Here is a 14,122-nt window from a genome sequence, read left to right as displayed (position 1 = left end):
CAGTCGCTGCCGTTTGAGGGCTCTGCCACATTAAAACGTCACGTCCCTACCTCTTTATCCTGGCCTCATACTCGGTCTTTTGCTTGTGCATCTCCTGTTTGAGACTGGCCACCAGACTGTGCAGAGCACTGTGGCTGCCTGGTCCATTACCAGCTGTGAACCCGTCGCTGTTATCACTGCTGCTGGTGCCCCGGCTGCTCCGTCCTGCTCCGTCTCCACTTCCTTCTCTGTTGCTGTTTCTTCCTTCTCCTCCATCACCTCCTCCTCCTGACTGAGGAGGCTCATTATCCTGTGTCGGTCCATCCAGGTCTTCAAAGTGGCCCCCGTAGAAGTCCTGCTCTGGGCAGGTGGTGGTGGAGGAGCGGCAGGAGGTGGAGTTGTCTGGGAGAGAGATTTCGCAGGAGGAGGTGGACCAGGTGGCGCTGTCCACGCTCTGCTTGTCCTCACAGCTGGTGTTCAGACAGGTGATCTGGTTCTGCTGCTGCTGCAGGTTCTGATGGTTTAACTGGACGTTGTCGTACGTGGACAGGCGATTCTGATTGGTCGTTTGATCCGCGTTGGAGCTGTCGCGCGTTTTGTTGTTGTCCCGCAACATGACGCAGCCGTTTGGTACCCAAAGACCGTTGCGGCTGTTCAGGATCCCCGTCACCATGTCCGTGCCAGAAACCCCCATGCGCACAGCTCCAGTCCCGCTCCCCACGCTGCTGTTCACACTCGTCACACCGCTGGTGCCCATTTTTGTGCCTGAGCCTTTGAGCGTCCCACTGCGACGCACGGGTAAACTCCCACCTCCACTCACAGTCTGGCTTTTGTCTGTGTTGGGATCCGAGGAGGGCGAGGAGCTGAAGGAGCCATTTGTAACGATGCCACTGCCTTTGCTGAAGGCAGGGTTCTTTTTGATAGTCAGCGGTGGACTGCGGGTGATGTCGAAGCGTCCTATGACACCATTACGAGGACTCGCTGATCGCGGAGAGCCGCTGTTGTCCGCGCGGTGTGGAGGAGACTCGGAGGCTTCCCAGACACACTGCCGCACCACCTGTGTGTTGTTGTTCTCTGCATTCTGGGACACTGCGGTGGACGTAGTTGTTGTTGCTGCTTGTCGTCGTGGCAGCTCAATGTTGTTGTTGTTCACGAGCTCGAGGGCTGTGGGGCTGTCCGCGTCTCGGGGGAACAGCACGTCGTGGCGGCCAATCAAAACAGACATGAGCTGCTGGACCAGAACAGTACCTGAAAGCATTAAAAAGCGAATATTACTGACCTCAGATAAGCAGCTTTAAAACTGAAAGCATGTGGCTGATGCTCACCTTCCATTATCGCAACTGGATCCTCCATTTTTGGCCTCAATATATTTGGCCCAAAAACTGTGGCCAAGTTCTGAACGCTCATTTTATTCACTCCTGAATATGACTGGACTTCATCAAGAAATCTAGGACAGAAAGAAAACGTAATCAATGTTTGATAAGGGTTCAAATATCCATTTTAATCCACCTTTTCCCCCCTTTTTACCTGCAGATGTACTTGAGGAGGTTGTGGTTCACTGGAGGAAGACTTTCCAAAAGCCGCCTCAGCTCCTTCATACCCTGCAGACAGAGGGTGACATCATGTCAATCTAAACACAACAGTCACATCTGCTGTGGCCTAAAAGCCACACAGAAGTCCAGACAGAAGAAAGAAAGTGAAACTTTTCAGTCAACCTAAAAAAAAAAAAAACTTCATGTAAAGGGGTAAAGTGTGTGAAAGGCAATTTGTCGGTAGCTACAGGTACAAAGGAAGCCATTAAGGCCTCTTTCTCACCGTTTCATCATCTTTGCCGAGGAGCTTGGCGCAGGCCAGGAACTCGTCGTACTTCTGGAAGGGGATGACGGGCTCGGGCAGCTCTCTGAGATACAGCTTCAGCAGGGAGGCAACAGTGTGCACGTCGGTGTTACTGCAGAGACGGAGGGAAGAAACAGTGAGCAGGTCGATGTATGAAGGATGGAGGCAAACACCAAGCTCCCTGCAGGAAAAGCCAGGAGGGAGAAACAAGAGGAGAAGCTCACAAAAACTGTTTATTATGAGGAGCATATCAATAATGTAGCTCTTAGCGTAAGTTCAATCAGAAAGACTCTGTTTCCCATCAGTCACCATTTATCCCTATCCGCTTCCTAATCTCTCTCCCTCACTCCTCTGCTCCCCCTCTCTTAGTCAGGTGCTTAATAGAAAGCACCTCCCTCACCAATCAGCTGTCGCTTTCCATCCCTCTCCTGACCAATCACAGCTTAGCACGAAATTTAAAAGTCTCCGTCTCTTCTCCAGCTGTCTTCTGATCGAACCCGGCAACCCTCCTCCACCCCAAGCACCACCAGATCCACGCCAGTAAGGCCTCCTATCTCCTGCCCTCCAGCTCTCCACCACCACCAGGTCTAGACCCCGGGGGGGATCTTCTGATCCAGCGGCCTCTCCTCTTGCGTTTTCCCCCCTTTCCGGATGTGGTCTTCACAATGGGGTCTAGGACGCCAATGCACATTCAAACTTTGTACTTAATAAATCTTTCTCATTCAGTTCGCTGAGTCTCTCATGATTGAAATGAACATAAGAAATGATTAACCAATAGGCAGAAAGCTAGGCAGTGTGTCGCTTTTACTGCCATCTAGTGGTGGTTCATTTTAAAGTCTGCAGAAGAGGCTATGTACGCACTGTGGCCACACACAATATGGTCAGAATGAGTGCAAGAAAACAGGACATGATCAGCAGCAGCAGGGCCGACGGAGCAACGAGCAGCTCCAACGATCAGCCAAAAAGACGAGCGGGTTCCTGCAGGCTGGGAGACCAGCCAACGAGGGGCAGCTGGTGAAGCAGGCAGGAGGTTACGAGGGCTAACGAGGGACTCAACAAGGTGAGGGAGGTGTTCATTGTGATGCTGACACACTGTAATGGCGGCTGAATTTGTAGCCCGTGTTTTCTGGGACGAGGCGCTGAGATGTTGATGTATGGCATGGCTGCTGACAGGCACATCCTGGTGTAAACTATGCTCATCAGAGGAAGTGAGGAAGGAAGGGGTGGGGGTGGGTGTTCACTCATCACTCATGTACTCCTCTGTCAGCCTGAGTTATGGATGAAAGCTGTCACATTAAAATACATGTGTTTGGTCTGTTAGTGCCGCATGAGGCTGCAACCTCCTCCCAACGCTGCTTACCAATCAAAAGAGGGTTTCTCTCCACAGTCGAAGGCGTCCTGCAGCTCTTTGACCAGGTTGGCCTGCCCCGGCAGCCTGAACAGACCTTCTTCCCGAAGGCCCCGCTGCCGAATGAAATCCACACACTGCTCTACCAGCATGGGGGCCAGCTTGTTCCCGAAGCGGCGCTCATACCGCACCGTCTCCTCCAGCTTCTGGCCGAAGATCCCTGAAACACAACAGACGAACACACGATGGATGCTTTTCACATTACATTTGTCTTTTTTTAAAATTTAAAATTGTGACCATACTTTTTTTTTGTATGCGTTTTGTGACGTGAGAGCTGAACAAGTCTTTTGATATATTAATAACTCTTCTCTTCTTTTTCAAAGAACGTCTACAGCATCAAAGAGAGAAGTTAAACCAACTTATGATCAGGCTGGTCAGACACTTCAAGCAGAAAAATTATGCACGCCCACAAAGCAGCCTTTAGTCTGATGATCAAATCTCTGACTTCCTGCTGAGCACCTCTCGCCTTTTGTCTGAGAGGGACGCCATCAAAAAAAAAAAGCCTGATTTCCATTTGCGGCCGTCTCATGTGGACGCAACACAAGAGGGGATTAAAGCGGCCTTCCTGAGAGATTTGGATCTGCTGCATACTTTTCCGGTCTCCAGATACAGACAGAGGCTACACACACACATGCGTACACGTGGTACGACAAGGTACTGTACACTGACTGAATTGCACTCACCCGGGTCCTCGTGCTCTGGACACGACAAGCAGCGGCTAAAAGCGACTGAGGTTAATGTGATGGCTCAGAAAATCGTGGCTGGAATACATATTTTTCCTTCTTATTAGAGGCTATTATAATGAATAATATCACGGTATGTTGTCATACTCACCCCTCTGCAAAATGACACAACTCGTAAGCTTCCGGAGGAAACAGCTATTCATAAATTTGTGATAAGATAACACACCAGAGGTGCAGAATTTAAAGCGCCTGCATTCTGTCACTGTCCAAACACCATGCTCTGTCATTGTAATTTTTTCAATGTTGAAGCAGCTCAGACGTCTGGAGTCGCTCTGCCGACTGTTCAATCTATAAAATAAGACTAAACAGTCACAAAAAATATTTAAAGCCGAGTAAATATTTTTAAATTCCACCGCAGTGAAGAGTGATGAATGTCCTCATGGGTCGAAAAGCACCACAAAGTGAGGGAAAAGTGGATGTATGAAAAAGGAGGTCATCCCTCCAGACGTTCTGCTCATGAGTCTAGGAATGTTTTTCCTGGGTCACATGTAAGTGTGTGTGTGTGTGTGTGTGTACCAGCTTATGGAGAGTGTGTGTGTGTGTGTGCATGTGTTTATAAGCATGTTTGCTGTTCCCACTGGACTGGGCTGAGCCACTGTAGCTCAGGACACACTGAGAGTGACAGCTCCGATAAGTCCACCTTCAACACACACACAGGGTTTCCTACTTCCTCTTCCTCATCTTTAACTCTTTTTCTGTGATGTAGCTGAATAAATGTTCCTGTAATAATATTTTTAAATAAACTTACACTAAACAAAATGGCTTTAAAGGTAGGGTAGGACATTTTGAAAACTCAGTGAGAGTCAGCCAGATTTGGAAAGTAAACACACGCCCCTTTCTCTCGGAGCTCACCCTGAAGCCACGCCTCCCAATCACATGGTCGTGCATCACCTGAAGACGAGCTGCGGCCTGTGACTTCGGCCATCATGCACATACCTCTCTGGTGCACGCAGAGCAGGAAGAGAGTGACAACCAGCCAATACTCCGCGCAGGGTCCACCCGGAGGATTGGCTGATGTTTTTAGTGTTTTATAGCTTCCACAGATGATTCATATTCTTCGTTTTAATGCGAAACTGTCAAACTAATCGGTTGCTATCGGATTGTAAAGAGAAGTTACACTAATTTAACAAAAAGTGCATCAGGATGAAATCTCCTACCCGACCTTTAATGTTCTATGCTGAGAGTAAAAAGTTATTTTTCTACTAAAGTATATTAAAAGTAAAACAATAAATAGAGAATGATGTGATTGAAGCTACTACAACATGTCACAGGGAGGCTTTACTCACCAGTGGAACAGATATGTATCAGATTCCAGCTTTATTTACTCACAGTACTGTTTGTCTTACAGGGATCAATACCAAGTCTATCTGTGTCTAGATTCAAATATTGACATTCTCTGCCAGCTGTGCAGACATATCTAATGTCTGCAGCCAACATCAATATCAGGAGGTAATAAAATGCCAATCCAGGTGTGTAAGCTGATATTTTTTCTATATTTCTGTACATCCTGACAAGCTGTAGCTTTCTAGCTAACCTCAGTCGTGTGATATCAGTAGTCACATAACGGCTGATATTATTGATCATAGATCATATCAGCTGTACTCTTGAAGTGTCAGTGAAGGTAATGAGAATATATAGAGGTTTGATAATGCAGATAAAGTAAATAAAAAGTTACTTTTTTCCAGGATTTGTTGAAGTTAAAATGAAAAATAAGACCTTTACTGTTCCCTGAATAACAACACTTTCTCATGTGTCACAGCAACCTGATCGATCCATCAAAACACTTTACGGCTTAAACTTTCAAAGTTGAGTGATGATGGGAAATTCACATGTAAAGCTGTTAATCAGGATTAAAAACTCAGACTGAAGCACAAAATGTATGAAATTAGCACAACCATCACAGAGCACACAGCCTACAAGAGTGGCGCTGAAATATTTCAAAATAAAAGTCCTTATTTGTTTCAAGTTCTGCATCTCATTGATCTAATACCAACAATGGTTCCACTTCTAATTAAAAGATGTTTTTAAACTACAAATCAACTGCAGTAATTACCATGAAATAAATCTCCAAAGATCCAGATGGAGAAGCCGCAGCTGCACATGTCTCAGAGTTCTGACTCTCTCCTGTCCGACTCTTTGCTCACTTCGGTCGGTAATTACCGCAGCGAGCCTTCAGCACAACACGGCAGCAGACCTTTCAGGGATAGGAGGCTTCGTTGTCGCTCTCATAGTCTCTGCTGCTACTGCAAAATGTGACTGTGTGTGTGTGTGTGTGTGAGAGCTCCACCATGGAGCCACCTTTCCTGTGGCATCTTTGACAAATGGCTCGTCCTTTTGAAGAGCAGTCAACTGCAATAGATGTCAAACCGCCTGCACTCCAAACAGAGAGCCCAGCTCTATTCACAGCGTGGTTACAAATGTGCACTGGTGCCCTACACAGTGTGGGTCAGAGTCTGCCAATACAATCAATAACAAGCCACAATTCAGCACACTAATGCCACCAAACCCAGGAGCAGCATCGATTAGCCTATTTTAAAAAAAATGCATATATCACATTGACTTCAATGCATGAATCAGCTTACAGTCTAGTGTTTAGATGGTTTCCTGTGCAGGACAAGGATGGAGCTGGTCTCAGTAAACAGTAATCAGTCCAGCGTTGCACCTGGAAATTAAATCTCAGGGCATGTTTGTGCCTTCAGTCCTCAAGACAACCCACGACTGCATGCAAAGCAATAATAAAAAGCCACCCAGATCCTGGGTCCTGGGTCCTGGGTCGACTTACCTCCTCCAAACGGTGCCCAGATGACCCTCCGGATTGTCTTCACCCAATCCTCCATGTCATTCTGGGTGCTGGCCATAAGAAGGTAGGTCTCATGGTTGGCTGTCATCCGCTCTCTGTCCCCCCCTGTTTGATTGAAAAAGAGAGGAAGAGTAGAGATGATTGTAATGTGACCCAGCGGAGGAGGTCTGAGCACTGTTTATGTGTCACTGCCCCCCCCCCCCACTTCCCTCTCATCTCATTAAAGAGAGATACTTTCCTCAGATCCACTTTTTACTGTGTCAAACTATTTAAACCAGAAAAAAAAAGCAATTCCGTGCTTTGCTTCTGGTCCCGGCCTGCTGTAATAACTCAGACGTGGTGTTTATATGTCAGGGCAGCAGTATGTTCCATTAGAGGCTGCCTGGCTCTGCACCCCCTGATTCAACCGGTGGATAAGAGCCACCGGCACGCTGCTGTCTGTCGTCATGCGATACCAAACAGAACTGGACTAAAAGATTCCGGACCTGCTTCACATAACTGGCTGCAGCCGTCACCATGACAACTGGACCGTCCCCCCCCCCTCCACATAGCAACACCTCTGATGATCAAGATGACTCAAAACCCTCAAGAATACAGTGACTGTTTCCCAAAGCAGGAATAATTAGCTGCACAGAAACTAAAGGATTAAAAGGAATGTGTCGATTCCATGTGACCTTTGCGGCCGCCATTTTTTCCATCGATATGGACGTATGATTGACCAAGCAGCCGTCATTGTGCTATAGTTCTGGACAAAAACTTCATAATTACAGCACAGACGTATGAAGTGGTGTAATAAAGTGGCTTTTAAGTGGCTTGTGGAGAGGCAAACCTGGGATCTGAATAACAATGTGATGATGTGGGGGGGGAGGTCAGTGTTTCTGGTGCTCGTGGGAGGCTGGCAGGTCAGAGAGCAGCATGAACAGCTGGATGCGGAGCCAGACTTTGACGGTGTGATTGATGCTTCCCGTCAGTCTTCTTGAGATCTCGTTAGCGGGAAGCAGATGCCACCGTTTGTCCTGCCCAACATTCAACACGTCCACAAAAGGCTCCCCACACACAAACACAGATGATGTCAACAAGGACCACGCCATACACTGTGTGTGTGTGAGAGAGATTCTCCAAATGTTTTAAATGCCAAAACAATAAAGACTCAAAGAATCATCTGATTGGCTGTCATGGACAAGATGGTTCATCCAAACACATGCAGGTATTTTATTATGACACATGCACTTTCTAAACTACCAATGACAAACCAGCAAACAGGTTCATCTGAACGTCTGAAGTCAGAATTTCAGCATTTTAGCCTAATGTAATAGAAGAAAATGAACATTTTAGTGTCACATACAACAATAAGGACATATTTCAGGTTATCTTCAGGCTGTAACAGCACAGATGGTGCTTATAGAGTTAATTCCAAGCTGAAAAATCAGGTATGGGTCATTTATCTATCCATGGACTCACAGTGGGAAAAAAGTGCCTGATTAATGAAATGTAACCTTCACATTAAAAAGATTCAAGTGTGGGTCTGTGTGCTGGGAGAGGTCCTTCATCTGTCACTGTAGTCTAAAATGCGCTCTGTTCCAGTAATTAGTCACCTCCCGGTATTGATCGTTGTCCCCATTAATTAGGCTACACCCCGCGTGGAGTGGACATAACTCCACCGCGCGTTAAAAACTTGTGACATAGAGTTAATACTGAAACATTCAGAAAAGACAAACAGCAGCAGGAGTCGCTGCGACGCGCAACAGTTAACAGCGAGTCAATGTGTCAACAACAGCAAAGAAGCGATCGAGGCACTGACCGGTGACTGAGCAGCAGCAGATCACTTGTGTCCGCACATGGCACGGTTTTTCCGCAGCTGATGTAAAAAAAGCTCCGCAAACACTTCAGTCTGAACCGACGCGCTCCAACACAAAGTCCTCCGTGAGGCGGATTAGACCCAGAGAGAAGGAGAATCGACGTGTGTGAGAGAGAGAGAGAGTCAGTGCGGTGCAGGGCCGCGCCAAGACTTTACAGGGTCCAACCAAGCGGTAACCTTCGGGGCTCAGACTTGAAGCCCATGTGGAAGTGTCAAAACTTGTAATTCACGCCGCAACTGCTGGGGGCTGGCTCCAAAAGCGAGTAATTTCCCATAGACTCCAACAATGCAACATATTTGGAGTTTTGGCGGACGTGACGCTACCAACATGGCGGCGGTCATCACGTCCTGGAACCTCCCACCGAGCCTCAAAACGGCTCTTCAGAAACAAACAAGTGACGTCACGGAAGCTCTGTCCATAGTTTTTACTGTCAATGGGTCGAACGCCCCTTCTAAGGGACCTTACTGCCTCAGACAGACTCAGATTGAAGTCATGCATGTTCAGATGTGGCTCACGTGTTATTTTTAAGCCAAATAATGTCCATTGAGGCAAAGCAGCAACTTGTGAGGCCGACAAATGAAGCACAAAAGCTGCACTTTATGTTTTGCTGAGGAGGATGGGCTGATCCAATGTCTTGCAGTTCCTTTAATGGCCACTTGGGGCATCTTTACTGCAGCTTTACAGCTGCATGAATGAAACATTCATTTGTGTAAACACCATTAGTTCGAGTTATTTTAAGGGCAATGTATGGATTAGTGAGAGGCTAGTGGCCCGTAGGAAGCACCTTTTAGGAAAGTTCTAGGTTTGTGTAGGCTACACATTACACAGTCTGTATGGGCACTTTTACACAGAGACCGCACCGTTGACGTCGCTAGCCCTATTATAGGGGGGCTTCAGCCTCCCTAAAATAATCCAAAGCCCCCCTATAATTTGGGGCTTGATTATTTCGGAGTTGACCATGTCGTATACAACATGAGAACATATGTCTTACAAAGTCACTCATATATCAGGAAAGTAATAACTAGAGACGTTCTGTTTCTTTCCTCGGAAAGAGGACACTTCAGGCATGTCTGTGTGATGAAGACTGGCTGTATTATTCTACGGGCAAGTCAGTGTCCAATCGGACCATCGAGCAATATCACAAGGGGCTCAAATATCCAATTGTAGAGCCTTGTGCCTCTGAGGTGGGTTTTCAAAGATGTCTTCTGAAGACAAGAGAAGTATCTCCACTAACTAGCTGAGTCGTCTACACATCTGAAAAGCGGCTCTGAACGCAATAATAGACGCGTAGCGGACTGTTATCTCAGCTGGAAGGTGCATTGTTCTGCATACCCCTGTTATACACTGTTATTTCTTACTGGAAACTTTTATTTGACTTATTAGCGGTGCTGTTTTGTTACGCTAACCCGGAAGTTACGTCGAAGACGTTCCGGATGAACAGGGGAGCTCGCTCTCAGATGCTCACAGTAAACAGCGCTTCTTTCATGTAGCGCAGCTTCATTTTTCAACTTTTGCCACACAAATATTGCAGGGACAAAAGAGACATTTACAGCGTGACTGTTTCTGAAAGAATAAGGAAAGATTATAGACTGAGATGCTGTTTCAGAGTCACTGGCAGAAGTTTTTTCCACAGATGAACAGCTGGATTGGTGGTTGATAGGTGCAATGTTCACACAGCACACTATACAATAAATTACTTATTTGTTCTTTTGATGCACTATGTACAGTTTGGGAAATTACCTGGAGCATCTGGAACCATCTGAAAAATAATATATATAATGACATTAAGAAATGAAGTAATCATAATGTGTAAATATGTATTTTGTTATACTTATTTGTGTTTCTTACGCAAATTCCACCCCCCCCCCCCCCCCCCCCGGAAAAAAAAAAATCAACGGGGTGGGGTTTGGTGGTGGTTGGTGATTAGCCCCCCCTATCTGTCAACCCTAGTGACGTCCATGGACCGCACTATGACCCAGTTCACACTGGGGAAAGTCAATCCAGCTAGAGTGAGATTGAATCCAGATTGCTTCTAAACTGGATATATTCAGTAGGGATGTCCCGATCCGATCACGTGACGGAAATCGGGCCCGATTACGTGATTTCAGACTCGATCGGAATCGGACATTACCTCCCGATCAGGACTCGAATATATTTATTAGGACTCTCAAAGTTAACGCCTTCTGTGCAAGGTGGCTCTGTGTCCTGTAGTGTAGGGGTATGACAGTCGCTTTTGGTGCGAGAGGTCCTGGTTTGAGACCTCAATGAGCCGCTGCGTGTGTGAAATCTCCTAGCGTGCGATCTGGACACACACACAGGTTTTGCTAGGATCGGATCGGGACTCGGTATCGGCAGATACTCAAAATCAAATGACTCGCACTCGGGGGCAAAAACACCTGATCGGGACATCCCTAATATTCAGACCTAGTTTCAAATCCAGGTATTGCACACACGTGTCCATGCTCAATCCGGCTCAATCCGGCTCAATCCAGCATTTTTGCTGCCCTCCAAGCTAGTTGTCGCATCATACACATACCCATTCAGACAGGGTAGGACAGGGTGCGCTGTGCGGTTTCTTTTGGTTTCCTCAGTGGTCCAGGCTTTTTATACGCAACCCAGATACTGTCCCTGTGAACCAGGAAGTATGACGTCACTAGCCGCATATGCTAATCGTGCTCAGACCTTCGCCAGATTTCAGCAAATCCGACTTAAACCCACGTCAGAGAGGTGGATCTCTTACTGGATTTGTGCTGTTTAGACTGAAAAGACTCAATCCAGCTAGAACTGGATTCGGCCCGAGTTCCACTCCAGCAGGACTGATTTACTGAACAGGGTCTGAATTATCACCAAGAAGACTCCATCTTTAATTACAGCTATGAGATCACGAAGAGAAGCAGAAGTAAAGATCAATCTACAAAATAAATCTACAAAGAAAAAGTACATTTTAATAAATGTGTTGTAATTTCCTGCCTGAGTCCAACTCACAGCAAACAAATAATGAGCCTGAGCTGTGTGTGTGTGTGTGTTATCTCCCACACTCACACCAATTACTCATGCCGGTCAGTTTGTCACACGAGACCTTTCCACTCCACAGGCATCTCCACCCTGTCAGCATTGTTTCTGATAATTGTCATGCAAAGTGATGGTAACTCCCTGCTGTGTCTGTGGACAGACAGTGTTTTCTTTTAGACACAGCAGTGTGTGAAGCTGTTAAACAAGCGTGCAACAGGATTATATACAGCATACCACGGACATTACAGCACAGCCCCGCTCCTCCTGCCATTTCCTGTTGATGCTGAGTTTTCTGAGTGGCTCAGATGGCCTTTGTGGTTCATGACAGTCAGTATTAACACACAGTGTTTACATACGTCTGCACGGCCTCCTGACTGATTTCACTTCAAATCAGATAAAACTGAGAGTCTGCAGTTTTCACAGCCACAAAGCTTTTTGGTCAATAATTAGCGACAAGATAAAGACACTTCGCTCAAATACCTTTGGTGGCCTGTGGGTAAACTCTAGATTATCTTCCTCCTTTGATGACTTCAGGCTCCTTTCAGACTGACTCTTTGCTGTGGTTTAAAGCTGCCTGCACACACACACACACACACACACAATCATCACTTTATAAACGAGACCAGTCCCTGCAGGAGTTCATCGACTGAGACTGAGTCAAGAATCCTCACTTAAAGCAGCGACGTTACCTGAAGAGACAGCCGTGACATCTGTCACAATCCCCCCCGATTCGCCACGCTCCAAAGTTTTATAAACTCAGAGGAGAACAATTGTCAGCTTCACAGAGGCATGCAGCTTCCCCTCAAACGAGGCACACAGATTAAGATTCAGACTCCATTACAAAAAAAGGGAGAAACCTACCTCTGAGTCGCTGCTTTTTTCTTATTTATGGTGTGTAGCCTATCATGTTGAGCAAACCACTAACAACTGTTCATTCCACGTGTGACCACTGCTAGCTTTAATAAGCGGCCAAACCCCAGCTGCAGACTAGTCTTTAACTAATGGCTCTGAACAGGTGGGAGACAACAAAGGATCCCACTGTGCTGTAATTACTCACAAATACCTGGAGCCCCCCCCCCCCCCCCGATACACTTCACTCTGACCTGCACCTCTGCAGTAAGAAACCTGTGAAACCACACAGAGTACATGCATCGTGCAGCATGTGGGGATGGATGTCAATAATATTTTACCACCTGCAGCTCCTGCACATAAATAACATTACCTGCACACTGGACGTGAAAGTACAGTCCAAAAAAGGCTAACTTAGCTTAGCATCCCATACATCTTGTGCATGCCCGTTTGGAAAGACAATGTAAAACAAATAAAAGGGTTAATTTGCAAACTTTAAAAGTGTAAAATTATAGAAAAATATCAACAAAAGTGCAGAAACAGTTTGAGTGTTATGTCAAAAACACGCTAACCAGCTAACCACCACTTTATTCGAAGCATTGTAAACAGTCTCCATTTTAACCGAGGAAAGCAGGGGTGAAGGGGTTAAAAATGACCTACATATTCTGTCTGAGAAAAGGTGGGATACATGTGGAGGGAGACTTATTGTGAGTGTGTTCCAGACTTTGATTGTGTTGCTTGCCAAGTGGAGGAAGCAGCTGCTGCTGGCCCAGAAAACAATGCAGACACTGTAACTACCTTGTTTGGCTTTAAATGACAAAAATATGTGTCATAATTCTCCCACTGTGTGTGTGTGTCTGTGTGTGTGTGTCTGTGTGAGTGTACATAGGGGAGGATTAAATGAATACATCCAGCTTTTCTGTTCTCTCTTGTCTGTCTTGAGAGTCTTGTTGTTTGCGTGCAAGCAGGGGCAAGTTGAGATTCAATAATGTGTCTAATGATAGTCTTCTCAGAAGTCCACGCATCATAAATACCTCCAACACAACAGGAAGTCCCTCACCGAGCCGCCAGCCGCACAGCTACACAGAAAAATGTTCGACCACTCACGAGAAGCGAAGATGAGCGGAAACACAAACAGTCTCCGTTTTCTTTTACATCTTTTGTTCATCATTTCACTCTGATCTCCAGATGCTCTAATCCCTCTGCACAGTGCAGCTGTTGCAACAAAGGAGCCTTAATGTTAAGAGACAAACCATCAGTGTAATGCCCGAAAGAGAAGTGAGGAAAGACCCAAGATAGTCTAAGAACGCACTGTCTTTAGTTACCTTGATGTGAGGGTTGTAACCCAGATAATCCATACTGAGGTAGACTATGATGGACCACCTCCATGCTTTGTCCGCACTCCTGCTGTGTCCAGAAGAAAAAAAAAACTGAGGCGTCCTGAGTGGGTTACAGAGTCCTGGCTACCTGGGTTAACGTGAGGACGGGGGTCCCTGACTGGAGGAGCCGCTCTGCCAGCTTTTTTGGCCCGACTCAGAATGAGTGAATGAGCACAGCTGAGAGGGTGTGAAAGAGAAAGGGAAGGAGAGGGGAGGGATGGCAGGTTCGAAGTGGGGGAGTGGAGGAGAGGAGAGGA

General features: G+C 46.5%; 1 protein-coding gene across 5 annotated transcripts in view; it reads right to left on the bottom strand.

Moving 5' to 3' along the window:
• The window catches only part of arhgap24 (Rho GTPase activating protein 24), a 47,301-nt gene that overhangs the window by 1,085 nt on the left and 32,094 nt on the right, over positions 1–14,122 (bottom strand). For 4 of the 5 annotated variants that reach the window (XM_028418287.1, XM_028418285.1, XM_028418288.1 and 1 more), the window contains 6 exons: positions 6,749–6,871; positions 3,176–3,383; positions 1,795–1,927; positions 1,507–1,580; positions 1,305–1,426; positions 51–1,227 (listed from right to left, as the gene is read on the bottom strand). In XM_028418287.1, coding sequence (XP_028274088.1) covers positions 51–1,227; positions 1,305–1,426; positions 1,507–1,580; positions 1,795–1,927; positions 3,176–3,383; positions 6,749–6,854 — 1,820 coding nt within the window. In that variant the 5' untranslated portion in view covers positions 6,855–6,871. Of the gene's footprint in view, positions 1–50; positions 1,228–1,304; positions 1,427–1,506; positions 1,581–1,794; positions 1,928–3,175; positions 3,384–6,748; positions 6,872–8,567; positions 8,690–14,122 lie in introns of those variants that run through there. The other variant, XM_028418290.1, reaches the window with a different exon arrangement.

The sequence above is a fragment of the Parambassis ranga genome, chromosome 12 (genome assembly GCF_900634625.1).
Source record: "Parambassis ranga chromosome 12, fParRan2.1, whole genome shotgun sequence".
Taxonomy (NCBI): domain Eukaryota; kingdom Metazoa; phylum Chordata; class Actinopteri; family Ambassidae; genus Parambassis; species Parambassis ranga.
The sequence above is the reverse complement of the archived record's forward strand: the minus strand, read 5'-3'. Positions and strand labels throughout refer to the sequence as shown.